Consider the following 19,970-nt stretch of genomic DNA (forward strand, 5'->3'; position numbering starts at 1 on the left):
CCTCAGCTCAATCTGACGGAAATTCATCAAAGTATAATTGTCTTGTTTCCAGTGCTGAGGTGCACAAACCCACGGATCTGGGCTGGCTCATTATGCGGGCAGCTCCAAATAAAACCCGAGGATGTTGCTCTGAATGAGGATGTTTTATTACCGAGAACCTGGCAGCAGACGAGCAATACATGTATAATGATGCCGAGAGAAAAGAAATAAAAAGGGGGGAGAGACGGTGCTGAATAATGGGGAGACTTGATTTAACAGTTTCACCCTCTAACCTTTCCAGAAAAGACTTTTTTACAATGGGCTGTTAATGCTTTCTCTCCTTCACAAAGCCCACTGATCCACTTTTATGAAGACACATATTTTCTTTGTGCTGTTTTTTTTTTTTTCAATGCTCTGACTAAGCAATATGTGCGAAATTTAAAGTAGCTTGACTACGTGAGGTAATACAGCCACCGTTCTATTTAATCTGTGCTTTATTTGCTCTCCAGGGTCGAACATCGTAATAAATCCTCATATTGCTGCAGGGCTTACAGTATACTTTCTTTCATTACTTTGGTTTTCATTCCACCCACATCCCTCTATTTTTCCTCCGTCTCCCCCTGGAAGACTCGAGAAAATTTCCGGGTCCCATTTTAAAAGTGTACTTTTGTTTAATCGCACAGGATCACAAGGAGAGCTTTCTTGAGGGAAAGTTGCTCTGGCGACATCTCGACATGGTTTCCCTCTCTCTCTGGTGATTGGCGTCTTTGTTCAAACGCCACTCAGAGCTCTAAAAAGAGAATGAATCAGGACGATTTTATTTCTCTATTTGCTTATTCATTGTTTTCATTACTATTATTTTGTCTAGCTCTGGCAGCACATCTGTGGATTTCATGACGTGCGAGTGGCTCACAAAAGTTCAGAGAAAGGAAATAAGTTTCGACTGAGGCTCGCTGTCTTTCAGTTCAAAAATAATGGAGCGACATGAAAGATCAACAGTGCAAACGCTCTGATTCAGCCTCATGAAACCGCAGAAAAGAGAGACGAGGTAAAGAATAGCTCCTACTTGTTTACTAAGATAATTATGTCGTTCTTCAAATGATCACTGCTCAGTGTGGAAGACTCATCAGCTGGTAATTTGGCCGTTTTAACTCATGAGCCCTCCTGTGACACCACTGAACTCAATACCCCTTCACCCAGCCTAATTACTTTATTTAGCATTCCCTTCTAAATCTTTGGGCAACCTAAGGGCCGACCCACGAGAAAATTGGCTTTGATATTTCTTATGGCTTTACAAAAAGTGGAAGATTATGCACTAACTTCATTTGAAATGAATCGAAAATCTACTGCCTGCTGGCCGGAGCAACGCCAAATGTCAGAATTTAAGAGGCCTTTAAAAGCTTATTTTTTAGCTGTGGGGACTTTTATGGGAATTCTTGGGGGAAAAAAAGAGAAAAAGGGTTTTCCAAAAGTTGCATACTGCTTAAATGTGACCTACAGTTCAACAACTTGCCGCATTTTACTTTAAAGTTGAGACAGAGGAACAAATTATTGAAATCCAGAATTCTACATTTCTAGACAACATTAAGACTTCTTTTGCTTCTCTCGGACGGCCAAACAGCATAATCTCAGGGATATTATGATATCTGAATTCCATGCTTTTCAAAACTCTAATTTGTGTAAAACCATACTTAATTGTGAGGCAATTTTGGCCACGTATTCAAAAGCAATTGGTTTAATTGCCTTTTTATAGAGAGTCCCAAGCAGTAAAAGCTTAAACTTTCCACAAAACCCATATTTCTGTAGCAATATTTATGGTGACACAGATTTTTTTTTTGGTTGTTTGTTTCTTAAACTAAGCAAATGCGTATTCGAAAGTTGCTTGAGCTCTTAATTCAAATTCTACATATGACTTTAAGTAAAATGAAAATTGATTCTTTCATTGTGCCCACTCCCTGTGCAAGGAAACTATTGCTGGTGAGCTCTTCTTGTTTTATTTTGCTGCTGCTGCTGTTGGAGTTGTTGTTGTTTAAACTTGGAAAGTAGACCTGGCTCAGCGACTGTGTTTTCCTGTTTTTCCGTTCTGTAATCTCCAAGCCGCAGTCGGCCATGGCGCGGGGCCACACATACAGAGCCAGGTTTTGCAGGAGATTTCGTCTTGTTAAAAGGGAGCTTGTTCCTCTTACTCACATGCCTGCTAGTGATCAGGGACTGCAGCAAAAGTAAAACCTTGAAGCTTCCCTTACCTTCATGACAAGCTTCTCGCTGTTTGTCATTTCAGAAGTGGTTATGATTAGACTTGCGGCCTATCGAGGATATTCAAAAGGGATTATTTTGGAAAAGAGAGATAGTGCAAGATCAGATCTGAGTTGTATTTTGTACTACGCACAAATAAATGTCAAAAGACTCTTGTTATTGCATATTTTTTCTCAAGGAAAACAAAAAAAAGGAGGAAGAAAACCCATCGTCACACTCCACATGTTGATAATTTAATCAGCCTACTGCAGAAACTCTAACTTCCCACACCTGATGCCTTTTTGTGGCTAAAATGCTAAAAACCCAGGAGAAATGTGCAGACATTGCACAATAGTGAATAAATAAAAGTTTAAGGAATTCTAATCAATGCAAATGACAGAGATGGCATTTACGTCCAAACAGTCCCATTTAATAGGGCTTTTTTTCGATCTGGGCTAAGGTTTATTTTGAATCTATCCTGCATAGCCATCATGTCACAAGCTCACAAACAACACAAAAAAAATGAACCTATTAGTATTTTATACTTTTTCTAATCAGGCAGAGCAGATGCAGTGACTACGCATAACTATCTTCAATATTTGCCTTTAAGGAAATTAATACAGGTGTACTTTGGCTTTTCTGCTCCCTCCATTTCATAGTGATCCTTGCAAAGGACCCGCAGCCTCAACAGAAAGATGGAGGAGGTTGTTTAGCGTTTGCTAATTGCACAATCATGAACCTTCACTGACTCATTTCGCACATCTTAAACAGGGTAATAATGCGCACGCGCACACACACCTATGTGACATTTACCCCATAATGACCTGTTAAGGTAAAATGTATTTTAGAAGTCATTTTCACGCCAATCAGGCATCTCAATAGACAGGCAGTTCTGAGCCGTTATTACTGTTCTAATGATGCATGAAAGTGCTTAACTCGCTCACCTTGACATTGTGTGAGTAAATGTGTGTCGGAGGCTCGCGCTCCAGGTTCTGAGAAATGGAAAGAGAGAGGAGGAATCCCATCCTCCTCTCCGAGTGACTCACTCGCCAGAGCCCAGACGGCGTCCTGATCCCCGTGTTTTCACAAATTCGCCGCAACACGTTTCGAGAGCCGACAATGTGCTGCGTCTTAAGCAGCAAGTAGTCGGTCTTTGGCAGTTTGTTTTTGGGGATTAGGCGTGCTGTTGGTGTGATCCACAGCGATTGTGTTCGCCGACAGGCCCCGCGAGCGACACCAGCCTCTTGGAAAAAGCACGACAAAATCCAGCCTCCGTCGCTGGCACCTGTCAATCCCATGTTTCTAAACCCAAGTCACTATTTGCCTGCTTCACAAAACCAGGCAAATAGCTTTCGCTGCAAAGCTTTCTAGAACAGTGTAGTTGAGAAAGATGGTAGTAAAGAGTTTACTTTTGATGGTGTACGATTATAAATAAGCATTGCTTTTTTGTTACACTTACATGTTTGAGTTGATCAAAAATATCATCTTTGTATTTGACCTTTTCTTAGAAGGTCAGAGAAGAAAAGTCAGATTTTTTTTTTGCTTTATTTCTCGTGGCCCTAATTGTCTTCTGTACAATTTTAAGCTGCTAAGAAAAAATACAAAAAATTCATTCTGTGCATCTTTACTCGATGACTGGTTGTGCCACTTTCAGCCTCAACAGCTGTTTGCATCATTGCTCTTTTTGTGGTTATGTTTTGATAATTTTCTTTTTTGGATCAGTTTTCAACTTGTCATAGACGATAAGTTAATTTATTCATTTGTATGACTTTATTTATTCACTATTTCTGTTTTTTGTGCTTGTTGGAATTTGCTTCCTTTAATCAGTATTGGTCTTAATAGCTCTTAGCAGTTTTATTATTTATTATTATGCCACTTTTCTTCCATTCATAACTGGTTCCAATCACTCTTTTTTATATCAGCCATAATGGAGGGATTTTTTTTTTCTTTTTTGTTTTAGCATGAACCACATTTAAGTTTAGACTTGGTCACGTCAGAAAATCAAGCAATCTTTGTCTGATTAAATTAAAAACAGCATAAATCTGTAAAATGAAAACACTCTTTATGTCCACTGTATAATATTAGTGACAGCAAAAGCTTTGTAGCCTCATTATGCCTTCAGATGTTGGTTTATTTTGCGTTAGTGTTCAACATGCCCATGAAAGTGATTGTGCCCTAGATATTTGCGAAGCGTGTCGTTTTGCACAGCAAATCAGGCAAGGTATATCGCCGACGTCCCGCTTCAACATGTCGTGCTGGGCACCAGATGGACCCGTGTCAGGACGCATGTCTGTTTTAAAGTACAAGTGGTTCTCAAGGACACGTCATGGACTCATGCAAACATTAAAAGAATGAGGCAGTTTGATGGGGGGAGAAGTCTTGTGCTACAGAGAGGTGGGATTTTCTACAATAAATCAAAAAATGTCACAAAATTAGGGCCAGATTGTGTGTTTTTGCAACTTTTTTTGTAAGAAAATTGGATAATAAACACAAGCAGATACTAAAGGATTGATCGTGTCGTTTTGCAAAATGCATGTTCAAAAAGGGGACAACAACTTCTCAGCAGGCGGTGTGTGTATCCTACTTGATGACGTCATACGAGACGCAGAAATCGAGCTGATTCGGGCTCCACTGTTGCGCCGCATCAAAAAGTCCCTGGGTTTCAAAGTAAAACAACAGGCTTCCTTCTTTCTGAAACACAGTCAGTCCCACATGTTTCAACTTTCATACAAATGTTTGATGCGCAAAAATAAAATGCCTTGAATTTCTACAGGTTGCACTTGGACAGAAGATGTTATTCACAACAAATAAAAGTTAGAGGAGTGCATCTGTTTGCCATGACAACCGTTTTTTGTAGGGTATGAGAGCTGAGCAGAGATATAATCTACTTTATGTTGTGACACCACTGCTTTTTTGCATCAATGTTAAAATCTTTCGTTTTTCTATGGTCATTTATGCCTTATTTCCATCTCGCTATATAGATGTCTCTTCAGAAACATTATGCCAAGCTTGAGTAATGAAAAAGATTTGGCCTGAGGACGGAACCACTTAGTGCTACTTAGAGTGCACTCAGAGGTCCATTTGGAGGAAACATACGTGGCAGCCTCGGCATTCACATTCCTGTTTTCTTCACTTCCAGGTCGACGGAAGACAATATTATCAAATCAAGGAAACATGGACGGCGTGCATACTCTGCACCAGCTATGCAATCTCAGCTCTGAAAAGAAGAAAACAGAAGGTTTTACCCAAATCAGAGCTTGGGAAAGTTGACAAACAGGAACGCCAGGTAGTCTACATTTCTAGTTTCTGGGTGAAAGGCTTTCTCACATCCAAGTAGGGGTTCCACAGGGCTGTGTGCCAACCGACTAACCAAAATAACTATGTTGGTGGACAACGCAATTGAGCAACAATTTCATGGGTAAATAAAAAGTGGCGGCATGGTTTCTTGACAGTCAACGTTCGGGATCAAGAAAGAACAAGCTGCGATGCATATTTATTGCTCTGACTGTTCATGTTAGGCAATTAGCCATTCCCTGACTTTTGAGGAACAAGACCAATGCGTTACCTGAATAGCATGTTTTCTTGTCTTTCCCGTTCTGATGGGCCTATAGTGAGTCATATTGATACTACATGGGAATTGAAGTAATACCTACTTGTGGAATAATCTCAAAATCTCTGGAAAACAGATGCTAATTTATTCAACCTGAGAAAGCACGGCATGGCTTCCCCTTCTTTGTGTCACATTGTTTTCTACAAGCCCATCTGTGTTGTGGCGGCGGGGCATAAACGAAAAATCAGCTGACCACAATTTTCCCCCGATTTGTCCGTTAAAAGTGGAGCAAGTGCAACCGGAAGCCGTCCAGACCTGACAAACGGCAGCCTAATCCAGGTCAATTACAAATGGCTGTGCTTTAACGCTAACCGGCGGAGATAGGAGTCGAATCCCTCATTTGCGGAAACGGTGTGTGTTTAATGAACAATGCAGTGATCATAAGCTCTGTTGATCACAGAATTAAAATCCATTCTGCCGAGGCGACCGGTCGACTTCAAGAGAGTGTGCGACATCTTTCACAGTGGTGCAAACATTATTTGAAGCATTATTTCCCCCTCCCCCTCTCCTCACCGGTACAATTAATAAATCAGACTTTTCATCGTCACGGCCCAGTGGGACTGAACAGGTTGTGTTATTAAAAACCCATTGCTGCCTCACTCAGTGATCTTGGGGAAAATGACTAAATTGAAATGGTAATGTGTTACTGCTCTCAACTGGTGGTTTTATTCAAAGCTTAGCTATGCAGAGAAGATGTGCAGGTCTCTGCTGTCCAGTTGAAAGTTATTATCAAGTTGGCAAATGCCAGCATAAAGACTTCAGCTTGTTTTTTTTCCTTTCATTAACTTCTTTGATGTCTATTAGTTCATCCCAGTCCTGTTTTCTCTCTTGTAAACCGCAGGTCTTTGACAGTGTCATAAACCATTTTTTTTTTCTTTCAAGGAACAGAAATTCAACAAATTAGAGGCCTAGTCAAAGCACACCCAGAGCAATCACATTAAAAATGGCCTAAAACAAGAAACAGACTATTATATAAATAGTCTCCTCTGGAGTCTGACCTCTAAAACTTTTCTGTTTATTAAATATCTCCGTACTCTTCAGCCACCAGTCATCAGCTTGTCTAATCATACCAGCTGAAGTCACACGCCTCTCGTTTCAGATTTTTCATTTCAGCCCTGATGGATATACTAAACACAGTGAACCTTTTTCATTAAGGCTCCTCGTGCAATCCGCCTCTGCTAACATCCAGATTGGGTTCAACTCTCCATCACACTGATTTCTCTGAAGATGAATCTCTGATTGAACAGACCTCTTCAGACAGCTGGCGTCCCCTCATGCGTGCGTGCGTGTGCGTGCGTGCTTGCGTGTGGACAAAAAGAAAGGACGGCCTTGTAGAAGATGAAACTGAAGAAATGCACTTTGTGTGGCCAAAGTGAAAATAAGTCCTTTATGTGAAATTAGCTGTGGCTGCTCCTCTCAGCCACACTCTGCACTGCTGAGACGAAAGCCACAGAAAAAGGTAGCCCATAATTAAATGCCAAACATCTTAGACGTTTGTGCAGTGACACTTAACAGAGGCTGATAGATAAAATCCCCCTGTGAGGCAGCGAGATGAAATAGATTCTTTTATGTTGCCCTCCCCTCCTTTTGAGATTTCTTTTTTGATTTTTTCCAATCACACCTCCGGAATCTCTGCACTGGTATAATGAATCTGCGGCACCAGGTATGCCGTCGCAATGCGATGAGACAGTTGTAAAGATCAGGGCATTTACATTTCATCTTTGGTAGGAATATGGTTGTTTTTAATAATAGAAAGACTGCTAACAGCATGTCTCGTGGTTTCCATCTTGTCCTGCGTGCTGCTTCTTTGATTGATGTTGTCCTTGCTTTATGTTCAGTTCAGGTGGACAACAATATTTTGGTTGGTTTTCAGCTGTTCCATACTCTTTCCATATTTTAGATTTAGGCTTGAGATGCCTAAATCTTGAGGCATTACTGTACTTTATGACCTGACTCTGTTATTGTCCTCCAAATGCATTGGAGTTTCTGGGTGTGCAGCGATTTGGGTCAGGGGTAATAGCCAGTTTTACAGGCTACTGTACATATGAAATAAGGTTTGTTTTTGTGAAGATGTAAACTTTTAGATCTTTTTTTTTTTTTGTTTAAATTGATTCTGTCTTTAACGTCAAATTCCTTGGCAAACATGGTTGTATTTTGCTGTTTCATCAGAAAAAAGCTCATGATGCAAAAGTTTCATGGAAAAAAAATTGATAAAATTCTTCAATCATATGTACGTGCAAGCATCTACTTAAATTCCTGACCACCCCTCAGTTCTGGTACTTATCTAGTTCCCTGTGCAGACATAAATGAATTTGGAAGAAATAACCAGAAGCCTTTAAAACTGCCTTGGCAAAAATCAAGTGAAACTTTTCTGTTTGTTTCTGCCTCATCACAGGAAGAGAATTAATGATTTTTTTGGTCTCATTAATTGTCTCAGGACAGTGAATATTTTTATTTTATTTTATTTTTTTAAGAGCTCAAGTACCAAGCAGACTGGATTCATAGTTCAACAAAAGACACGGTACAGCATGTTTTGCATTTCTATAAATGAAACTGGATTAGAATCAATTAGTCAGATTCCTTTGTTTCTTTGCAGCGCTGAAAGCCAACAGATGCTGCAAGAAAAGCCTTTCTTCTCAAGCATTGTCCAGGGAATTTGAGATTTGTTCAGTAGCCACAAATAAAGGTGCTTATGGTCTACATCCCACTTTATAAAGCTCCTGCTTACAAAAGGTAAAATGAAACACCATTTTGTTTTTTTGTTTTTTTTACCTTTCTAAAAAACTCATTCTAAAATAAATCATGAAAATTTTCAAGACGTGTTCTTTTTTATGTTTGAATGCTCCATTTTGAATGACTGTGAGTTTTTAATATGCTAGTTGATTTGTATTTGGTCATCAAGTCCTGATGCCATTATCTAAGACGTTTCTCTGATCACAATGTTGATTTATCCTTTAAGGCTGCAGATCCTAGAACATCCCACTGTTTACATCCTATTTTCAGATGTAAAGATTTTAAAAATAGGCCAATGTGCATGTGTGTGTGCATATTTGTGTGAAGAGCGTGTGTTCCCACTTGTGCCTTTTGTCAATTTTGATCAAAGCAGCATGCTCTTATACTCGCTCTTCTTTGTTTCTATCTCTCCCACACATACGTAAAGTTAAAGTCAGAATCCTTTTTCATTTTGTCTGCGTTCTGAGAAGGTCTTTATTGTTTTATGTCTTTGTGTGTGAAAAAGGGTAACTTGGGACCAATAGAAAATGCTAACTAAATATGTCCTTATTTATTTTCATCTCTAAATTTTTATTATTAGTCAGAACTTATTTTATTTGAACAAGTTCAACATGCAAAATTTGAAGCTGAATCAGTTCATCACCATACCATGTTAAGAGAAGTGAATTTCTCAAAAGGCACAAGCAAAAAATATATATATATATATTATTGTAAATATAAACATTATATTTAGCTCATAAGCAAACAAGTTTGTTGTATAGCCTGGAAAATTTTGAAAAATTTTGAATTTTCCAGATGAAAAAAAAATGTGGACCACTTATTCTTGTTTTTATTAAACATGGGGAACCAAAATGTAGCTTTAAATTTTTCTTTCTTTTGGTTTTGCTGTTTTTTTTTCTTTTTTTTTTTGTATTTTCTTCTAAATTCATGTAAAGCACAAGTATTATTATTATTATTAGTAGTAGTATTATTAGTAGTAGTAGTAGTAATAATAGCAATAGTATTACATGTTTGATTAAATGCTTTAAGGAATGTGAGGTGTATCTTTAAGGTGATTTTCTGTGTTATATTTGTGGGGCATTATTACACAAATACAGAAGAAATAGCTGTTTTCTTCTGTATAACAAAAAAGCGAAGCGACATACGTTTTACCCCAGCGAGATTCCGTAGTGAGGAATCCGGAAGCAGTACTGTTGACAACTAAACGCCCATCATGTAAGTCGCTTCTCTCTTTTTTCACCATCATAAAACAGATATCACATTTGTTTCCCGCTGTTTTATTCTTAGCAGGTGTGTAAGAAACACTTGGTTGCCCCCGCAAGTTAGAAAGCCGTCACAAATTAGACGCAGTGTTAGCAGGGGAAGCTAACACAGTGAGCAAAGTTTTCAGCTTCAGCGAGTGCCACATCGCCACAAACAGACAACAGGGCCTCAGTTTGCTTTTAACGCTGACCGAACAAGACTCACATACATTCTGGTCGACGACTGATAACGTTTCGATGGGTTTTTTTCGAGCTTGTTCGGAGTCAACATTTTAAGTTGTCTTGGTGATTTAGGTCCGAGATCATGTGAAATGAGAGCACAACTGTCCATAAACTGGAGCCACATTTTAATCTGCATGTAGATAATATGAGCATGAATAAGGGACAGCTGTGTTGTAAAAAATCACCAGCACTAAAGAATCCGAATATTCTAGTAGTAGGCCTGCGAAAAATTGTCTGAAAAAACTTTGTTTTGTTTTACAAATGTGAGTTATTCTTCATCAAATAAATGTTAATAAGTGGCCAGTTTTTGATCCAGGATAGTGCTTTTATTCAGTCCAGAGCTCGCATTTGTTGTGGTGGTGTATAGTTTCACCAGTGACAACAAAACAGTGAGGGGGGGATATTTTTCATTGAGTCAAAAACCTCTTCAGCAATTCATCCATCCGTCCTTCCGTTCGTTCATTTGGGCAAAATCTGGGTTTTGTTAAGACTAGACTATGTGCTCTCATAATCCTTTTATATTACCAACTGCAGTCTGCAGCACAAAGATCAAAGTTGTTTTTAAAGGGACAGCAAAGACGGAAGCATAAAAACCAATCGAGGGAGTTATGAGCTGGAAACTCTGAATAGTTTGCTGTAACTATTTTTATTTTTTCTTTGAAAGTTACATTTATGACTCCTTATTTTCCAGTAATCATTTATCATCTTTTTTTTTTTTTTTCGTACAGGGGTTGATTTTGTGGAAGGTCAACATGAGGCACAGTCCTCTGGTCAGAAGTGCCCAGAGAATAACAGCAGGACATTGATCCGGTGTTTTTCTCTTTGTTCCGCATTTGGATAAGTGGAGTTCAAGCCAACCATGGATCGGGAGGATGAGGAAGAGGAGCTGACGGTCAAGGCGGCACCGAAGGAGGTGGATGTGTTCACATCCGTGTGCTGCCTGGGCTACTTGTCCAGCATCAACCTCCTGGTGGCGGTGTGCGTCGGCATGTACGTACGGTGGGAGGTGACGAGCGAACCCATGATCCTGGTCATCTTCATCCTCGGCCTCTTCGTCCTGGGAATCGCCAGCATCCTCCATTACTACTTTGCCATGGAGAAGGCCAGCCTCAGCTTGTTCCACCTGTGGTCTGGCTTCCTGCTGGGACTCCTGTGCTTCCTCAACAGCCCCGCCTTGGACTCGAACGTTACAGAACTTGTTGCCAACTATCTCCTTGTGGCCAGCGTGGTGATGAAGGCGGTGTGGGCCGTAACTGAGCGCATATGCCGCTCCGTCCGCTACAAACCCATGCTGCTGTCGTCGTCTGAGTGGCTCGAGCTGCTCGGATTTGGGATCGCCAGCACCACGATGCTCCTTTCCAAGTCGGCAGCCATTGTTGGCTTGGTGGTGGCTCTGGGGGCTCTCATTGTGGACTTGAGGATGAAATCCCTTCTAGCTTTGCCCAACTTGATCTGTTTTGCGTTGGTTACTTCTCTTGTGTTCTTTCAGGCCTTAGACATCGCAGCCAACCCTTATGCCTTAGGTTGCTATCTGGGTAGGCAGCTCTGTGAGCCCGTTTTGGACGTGTACTTTAGTGGGCTTGGGCCCAGTGAGCGCTGGATGCCAGTGCTCTCACTGGGGAAGGTGTGGAGGAGACTGTCCCTGTTTCCTCTGTGTCTAATGGAGGTGGCCTTCTTCATCTTCGCTGCCTTAAAGGTAAGAACATCACTGTCAGGGAATTGTTCATTTAAAGCAACTTAATTGTCGTGTCGGTCTGATAAAGTAGAAAGTGCGCAATGATTTCCATTCGCATAATTCATTGTTTTTCTCTCTTTCCACCAAAAACTGGATGACAAAAGTTTTCAGTCTGCTGCATTGGTCTCAGCTATACCTTTTTTTTGAGGGAAGATTTTGTTTAAAGGACCTTCATAATTCATCTTATTTGTTATTAATGTTTATTTATTTTGTATCTTTAAAATCAGTAAACATCCAGTTACAGTTCTTCCATGTAAATCAATGTAAAATCTCTTGATCGTTGAGAATGTGTCCCTCCATTGTCATGGTGTCAAAACCACAATTACAATAATTTCTGGGACAATTTATCCAGCAAGATTTATCACCTTGACTAGTCTAGTCGTGTACAAGTTTTTTTTATTCATTTATTTTATGAACTTTTTCCGCATTTCTGCTATGTTAAACCGCAAAGTGTGACAAACTGAAGCGGAAAGATAACTTTTGGTAAAAAATAAATCTATAAAAAAAAAGAAAACATTTATCATTCGCCTCCCTCTACAGAATTCCCACCTCCTTTGAGTTGGTCTGTCTATCCACATGGAGGATTGCAAGGGTTGTGAGCATTTTGGCAATGTTTATCATATGGCTTCATCTAATCAATATATATTTGTTACCTTGTCTCGGACAGCTTGGCCACTTGGAGCTTTGGTATCTGGTGATCCCCGGCTTCTGCCTGTTTGGCCTTTTCTGGGCCATCTGCCACATCATTTTGCTGATCACTATTTGGGGCTTTCACACCAAGCTGAGCGACTGCCAGAAAGCCTGGCGGGCCCATCCGTCAAGTAGACGGAGTCTGGACCAGGTCATGGCCTCTCGCGGCATCCGACACTTCTGCCTCATTTCAGAACGCCTCGTCTTCTTTAGTCTGCTGTCGACTGTCATACTGGGAGCTGTGTCGTGGCAGGTAAGTTATGGGCTTAAAAAGCTATTCCATTTTGTGGAAATGTTTGTGAAACACCCCAATCATCATCTTGAGAGTTTTTGTCTACATCACCGTCTTTACATGATTTCATGTCGCTTCCCAAACAGAGCCTCTTTTTGCTCTTATGTGAACAAATTTAGATATCCTAATCTACTTGCATGTCAAGCACTGATATCTTAAAGAATTGGTACATTCTGCAGACTTTTTATGTGACGACACAAAAAATACATAAAAATGCAAATAAGCAATAATTCAGTAATTTTTTTTCCCCGAATAACAAAATCAACATCTTATTACCCAAAATGCAATAACATATAATTCCTTACATGCATGTTTGGTCATTCGCATCAATAACCGACTATCAAATCAGTCGATGATTATTTTCAATAATTGATCACGATGAATCAGATTCAATGGTTTTAAGCCGTAATCAAGATATAACTTGTTACAGTTCCAGCACCATGTTAATAGAGCAGGTAATTATTTTTAATAAAGCTAAAACTATTTTCACGAGGTTCACTCGGATCACCAATTGTTTTAATTAAATTCCTGAGTGTCTTACCCAAAACGCAGGTCAGAAAACTGTAAGTTTTAATACACAGCAGCTGAAAGACAACTTCAAAGCACAATCATAAATCAACCCCTGCTTTATTTATTTCTCTTCAGTGTGACACGAGGCTTTCTCCATTAAGATGGCCCGTCTTTTTTTTTTTTTTTTTTTTTTTTGCCTTTCGATAACGCCACTGTCAGTCCTCGACTGTGTTTCTGTCTCAATATGTGTCGGCGCCAGTTAAGTGAGCCTGTTTGTCTCGATGCGAGCCGTTTGTGGCTAAACAAAAGCGACTGCCTGTTTGGATGTTTGCAGCCCTCCAACGGTCTCTTCCTGAGCGCCCTGCTGGTGGTGTTGCCCTTGGAATCGCTCACACACGGCCTGTTCCAGGAGCTGGGCAGCTGCCTGGGAGGAACCTGTGCTGGCTACGCACTGGTGATACCAACAAGCTACTCCAGGTACGACGTGCGCAAGGCCTTAAATTGAGTCAGATGCATACGCGCATGCTGAAAACTGACTCGTTTCTCTTTTTTACTCGATTTAAATAGAGTAGAAACAAATACCACAGGAAAACAGGTGTCGTTTCAGTTATTTTGTTAATTTATTTTGGATATTCAAAACGTCCAGTTCCATTTTTGAATGTTCTTTAGAAATCAAGGTTTTATTTTTATATTTGAAAGGATGTACTTGCATTAACATGCCATAATAATTATTATTATAATATTAAATGAAAATAGAACAGAATAATAGAATGTACTTTATTGGTCCCCGAGGGGAAACAGCTCATTAGTTGACAAGCTACTCCGTACAAAATGGTGTCAAAATGGGAATATTCTCTTTTACTGCAATAATTTCTGGGACAGTTTGACATGACGGCAGGCCGAACTGTTGATTAATAATGTAAAATATTGACAAGACAATATTTAAAAATATGTTAAAACATTTCTTTGGAAGGTAAATATTATTACACTCCCTCTTCTGGACTTAACACAAGACTAACTGGATATAAAAAAAAAAGTTGATAAAGTTGCATAAACATGTCAATATTTGAGCCCTATAGGGATCACCACGGGTTTCTTTTGCAGCATACTAAATTGTTCAGATGCAGCAGACTCTGAGTCAAAAAAAAAAAAAAAAAAGCAATGTTTTTGAAGTTGCCTAGTCAGTCAACAGAAGCTAAACACCGCTTACGTGGTTGTGTTTTCAGACATAAGAACAGCTTGGCTGTCTGGATGCAGACAGATTCTCGTGGTACTACTGTCTGAATGCCAAGTCTTTTCGCTGCTTGTTAGCGTCTGGAAAACACACACGGCTTACTAAGAAAATATATATATCTTAGTTTGTTTTTTAGACGTTTAGATATTCTGGGTGCAGGTCTAATTCTGTGGGGAAAAACTCGGAGAAAATCAGCATTAAATAATCAACCTCTTGATGGTTGCGCGCTGTGTTTTCATATTTACAGCATCGTCTCAGGGAGAGCAGAGAGGTAAGGAAAGGGGCCACAAGTTTGGTGAAACAAAAGGAAAAGAGATCTGAAGGCTTTAAGCACCCAGGGAAGGTGGTGGAGGCAACGGAGGATTTTATTTCAGAGGGGCAAAAGGATGAAGCTCTGTGGGAGCTTGGGAGAAAAGGACTAGATTTTTTTATTTATTTTTTTAAAGATGAAAGAGGAAGTGTCACAGGGTAAGATGTGGTCTGAATCAGGAAGTGCTGGCTCCGGCTCCCAAAAGCACGATGGGATCTGGAATGATTAAGAGCTTTCACTTTTTCACGTTTTTCTGACTGCCACAAAATGTAATATATTTTATTAGAATCGCATATGATAGAGCAAAAGTAAGGAGCTCAAATGCATAGAATTGAAAGAAATGGAATGCATGCAAAGCACTTCCACATCATCATGCTGCCGCCACCACCAAAGCAATTTTGTCTTTGCCAAAGAAAAGGATTCCCCTCCTCCATGCTTCAATGGGTTCATCGTGGACATGCTCATTAAAAATAGTGACATTTGTGGATGCAACTTGCCAAAATATGAAGAAAAAAAAACAAGGATTATTGAGAGTTTACAAAAATTTGACATTTTATTTTGAGATTTTTTTAGTTAAACCTTTTAAGGGTGTATTTGGAGGCGATAGTGAGGGAACGGGGAGTGTTATGTGCTGTGGCTCCTGTACGGAGAGATCTGTAAGTGTGATGTATGACTTTGCCATCCTCTTGACCATGAATAACATCGAGCGCCAAAGATAAGAAAAAAAAAGAAAATATACGGCTGCCCCGAAACGCTGAAAGCCTTGGCTTGTTGTGTGTGTCTCTTATCGTGTTGTTGTTACCGTCCGGGAAAGCCTGGCGCCACATGCATCCACATCCTCTTTGAGCTCACCTAGTTTCAACCTTGTTTTTTTTTTTGTTGTTATCTTGACCCATTTCTGCCCTTGTTTTTCTATATTTTGCTTTCTTTCTCTGTTCCTGTCCTCCATTGGTATCGTTTCTCAGTAGAATCGAAGACAATTCCCTGCTCCCAGTCGCGTGCCACTCCGTCATCCACTCTCTCTCTGAAGGGAACAAACCAAGTCGTTCATCTCTTCTCTGCTGGTGTCACTTCTCTGACTTCCCCGCTCTCACATCTTTCTCTTCTCTCTCTCTCTCTGCGCCTCAGTGCCAGCGGCCAGCCCTCTCTCCTGCCTCCCGAGCACGTGCAGGAGTTGAATCAACGCTCCACGACCATGCTCAACGACATGCAGCGCCTCTTCACGCACCACATGATCCAGTCGTTCGGCTGCGACTACTCCACCAGCGGCGTTACGTTGGAGACCGTGCAGAACAAGCTCCGCAGCTTTCTGGAGCTCCGGACGGCAGACGGGCCTCGCCACGACACGTATTTGATTTTCTACAGCGGGCATTCTCAGAAAGGCACTGGGTCCTGGACTCTGGCAGGTTAGTGCCCAACTGCCATCTTTGTTAGTAGACGCGTAATGTTACAGCACAATTATTTCTTGCCATTATACCCCAAATATTTTATTCATAGTCAGTGTTGCTCAATGATATGAGACATTAAAGTATGACACAAGAAACAAAAATAGAAGAAATCTGTAAATCACAATATCCTTTTCCTTCCCCAAGGAGGCGAAAGTCTGCACCTGAACCAGCTGCTGGACACGTGGAAGGAGAAGAACGCCGGCCATGGCTCGCGGCTCATCGTCGTCCTGGACACGGAGAACTCCCTGCCGTGGGTCAAAGACGTGCGCAGAGCCGAGGGCGTGTACATGGCGGTGCAGGGGGCCGAGCTGCCGCCCTCCAGGCTCGACCCGGAGTCCGGAGACGTCCCCCTCCTCGGCGACTTCACCTCCGAGTGGGTGGAGTTCAACTGCGACCTGACCGGCAACACCCAGTGGGCCGAAAAGGGCAGGACCGTTACGGCCACGTACGGTGTGTCCAAGCACTGGAGCGACTACACGCTTCACCTACCCACCGGGAGCGACGTGGCCAAGCACTGGAAGACCCACTTCCCCAAGGCCACGTATCCCATGATCCACCTGTCCAACTGGTGCTGCGGCCTGAACCTGTTCTGGCTGTGCAGCGTGTTTCTGCGCTGCTTCAGGAGGTGTAAAATGGCCTGGTTCCCTCCCGCCGTTCTGGACACCGGGCAGGGCATTAAACTGGTGCATTCATAGGAGACAAATGGATTTAAAAGAAAAAAGAAAAAAAGTTTGGGGTTTTCTTAATTTGAAGAGGATGGGTTTGTTATTTTTCTGTTAATTTTCTATCAAAAGTTCTTTATATCTGAAGGAAATGCTTTTTATATTATATATATATATATATATATATATATATATATATATATATATATATATATATATATATATATATATATATTCTTTAAAGGACCGTGACGGCCAGGGTTTTTCATAATATTAAAAATAATATTATTTGTAATACCTGTAACGATTTTTTTTTTTGCCGCTGAAGAGCAAATGAAGGACAGAAAATGAGAAATGTTTTATAACTTTATTAGTTTCAAGTTGTGCCATTTATTTATAAAGTTCTGTTCTGCCTTTACTGTGTGATTTGTGCTCATCATGCCTGCGCTCTCGTCTCCTCTTGTAAATCAAAACTTTACAAACGTGATTTTACACCGTTCTGCAACGCTCTTCAGTCGTTTTCTCCAATCAAGCTTCAGAGTTCTTGCATTTAGTACAAATGTATGCTGCGATGTAGAAAGCATTTAATCACCCCGGAACACGTTGCTTCGTTTTGTCGCACAGAACACCAGAACCCATTTTGACGATTCCTCCGTGCAATGCTTTGCTGCTTTAAGGGGAGAGAGTTTCACAAGTGTTTCCAAAGAAGGTCGGGTAGCATCATTCATGTGCAAATATCTCTACTGTTGGAACAAATGTAAACAAACAAATAAACATGATCAATTCTGATTTGTTGGAAATGTTATTGAAAATGTCCATGTGGAGGAAGAGGGCTCATCTTCGCCAAACGGTTGAATATTCTGAACAAAACGTTTGTTGTTCTCTTGTCCTCGGCTCTCCCAGCTACACAAATGCCGCCGCTTTGATCTTTTAAAGGTCTCCCCCCCAAACTTTGCCCCGGCAATCGGCCCCTCAGGCTTCCTGAGACGAGGGAGACTCAGAACGCCGAGCAAACTCCACTTAGTGGCAAATGCATTTAAGCTGTTCATTTTGTTTCGTTGCACAAAAGGGGGTTGGGGGTGAAATTCAGGATTATGCTTCTTTGTGTTGGTCTTTCAAATTAAATAGAATAGAGTTTCGATGATGTATTGTGAAAAAAAAAAATGCAAAAGCCACTTTTTTTGTGGAAATCATCTTGTCAGATGAAACACCAGATGACATAAATACAACAGCTGTACCTTTAGAATATCTTGGATGCTTTATCAACACATTTAAGTCTGCATTAAAAATTAGCAGGTTGCATCCTAACTTTTGCACCTGCAAAGGTATTTTGTTTTATATATATATATTTTTTATATTACTATTATTTTTGCAGTTCTTTCCAGAAGTCTGGCTCACTGTGTCCTGCTGTACGCCTGACACTGAAATGTCAAAGCTATTATCTCGCATTACAAGTCTGTTCAGAGGCTTTTACACCATGCTGGATTTAATGCTGCTTGCTGGACAGACTGCTCCATTTTCACAGCAGTGGCGCAACCAAAGGGAAGGGGGTCGAGGCAATGGTCACATCTATATCGTAGATTTATTCAGGTATAAAAGCTTTTATCCCTATTAATTATAATGACAAGAGGACAAGTTAATAATTAGATGTGATGTTTTTTGGGGGTTTTGTTTTTTCATTTATTCTGATGGATTTTCAGAAATTCTCACATGACTTTCGCTTTTTATCAAAGATTATCAATTTCCCCCATCTGGTCGCTACCTTCAAATAACTTTTAAAGTGAACTTTGAGTGTTTTTTTTTTTTTTTTTACTATTTCACAGTCTGTAGGAAACACAATATTCCACAGTAAGATAACTTGTAGTTCACCTAACATGCTATAATCCAATACACAGACTCAGGATTAATTAATAAAATAGACTTAACGTTTAAAGTAAATAGCAAACAGTAATTATGTTAATATGTTACGTCTGTAAGTCTGTCTTCCAATTCAACACTTTAGGAAACATTCAGAAGCGTTGGGGGTAAATGTCAAGGCCTTTTCATGGGTCTCTAACTGGCTACTGGGATAATAAAAAGACGACACATGACACTTCAACTATAGTTAGTCTGGGCAAGAGTTATGAGCTTCAGCAGAATTGGGGTCGGATGAAGCCGACCTTTCAGCATCAGCAATTCCATCGTTTCTCTTTGTGAATTCAAGGTCAACACTGTGAATTTAGGCAAATATGATCTGTCTTTTATGTGGGCAGCCTTTGCTCCTCTCGGCATACATAGATTTTTGTGTCGCCCCGATACGCTGAGAGAGAGACAGAAATCAGAACGATGATCAAAATGCAAATCGATTTTTAAATTCTTTTTATTAGTCGGGCTATGAAAATTATTATTAGAGTTCGTCTTAAATCAAGCTAAGCCGTCGGTTCTCACAGGCAGCCAGATTCGCTTAGTATGAGCCAGATGATGCCGATATGCCAGATTTAATTAAAAAGCGTAAATCGGAGCCTAAAAGGACTGTCAGCCGTCTGTGTGGGATCGGAGGTTCGGTAATTAGCCGCGCTGTCACAGTTGGGTTGAGGCGGGATGGGGCGAGGCTGAGCAGGCTTAGTGAAACAGATGAGATTTTCCATTCTCATCACACATCTGGAAGCCCAGATGTCTTCCTAAGTCGGCCAGGCTTTAACCTCGTAGTTCCGCTCCCGACAAATGCTCATTTAGATGTCATCTGCGAGACTCAGCCGAGGGTTTTCAGTGCACCTCGGTAGCTCGGAATAAAACACATCTGCTAAATGAATCCCATGAAGCGTGCTTTTAAGATTAACTGGTGGAAACTGGATTTCCTCTGGGAAAAGTGTGCGAAAAGTTGCAAGGACAAACTTTATTTTTTCGTCACGTAGAATGACAATAAGCTGATGCTTTGTGAGCTTTGGACGTCTGAAAAGTTGCTGATGTCACTTTTAAAATGCAGGATATGTGGATACAGAGAAGTTCTTGCACATGAATGCCCAAGTTGCCATCAACCTACAGAAGCAAAACCGGGAACATGTCACG

General features: G+C 40.6%; 1 protein-coding gene and 1 long non-coding RNA gene across 2 annotated transcripts; both read left to right on the forward strand.

Annotated features, from left to right (window-relative positions):
- The first annotated feature begins 5,375 nt into the window (after window positions 1-5,375).
- Window positions 5,376-8,503, forward strand: LOC129375651 (uncharacterized). The gene is made up of 3 exons (XR_008607658.1): window positions 5,376-5,500; window positions 8,299-8,345; window positions 8,421-8,503. It is a non-coding gene; the product is annotated as an uncharacterized LOC129375651 (long non-coding RNA).
- Window positions 8,504-9,700: 1,197 nt separating this feature from the next.
- Window positions 9,701-17,081, forward strand: tmem168a (transmembrane protein 168a). Its single transcript, XM_055054891.1, has 6 exons — window positions 9,701-9,772; window positions 10,770-11,737; window positions 12,444-12,719; window positions 13,603-13,745; window positions 15,941-16,218; window positions 16,405-17,081. Exons 2-6 carry the CDS (start codon window positions 10,901-10,903, stop codon window positions 16,953-16,955), a joined length of 2,085 nt encoding a protein of 694 aa, XP_054910866.1. The 5' UTR covers window positions 9,701-9,772; window positions 10,770-10,900; the 3' UTR covers window positions 16,956-17,081.
- Window positions 17,082-19,970: the final 2,889 nt, after the last annotated feature.

The sequence above is a fragment of the Poeciliopsis prolifica genome, unplaced genomic scaffold (genome assembly GCF_027474105.1).
Source record: "Poeciliopsis prolifica strain line A6 unplaced genomic scaffold, Auburn_PproV2 SCAFFOLD040, whole genome shotgun sequence".
NCBI lineage: Eukaryota > Metazoa > Chordata > Actinopteri > Cyprinodontiformes > Poeciliidae > Poeciliopsis > Poeciliopsis prolifica.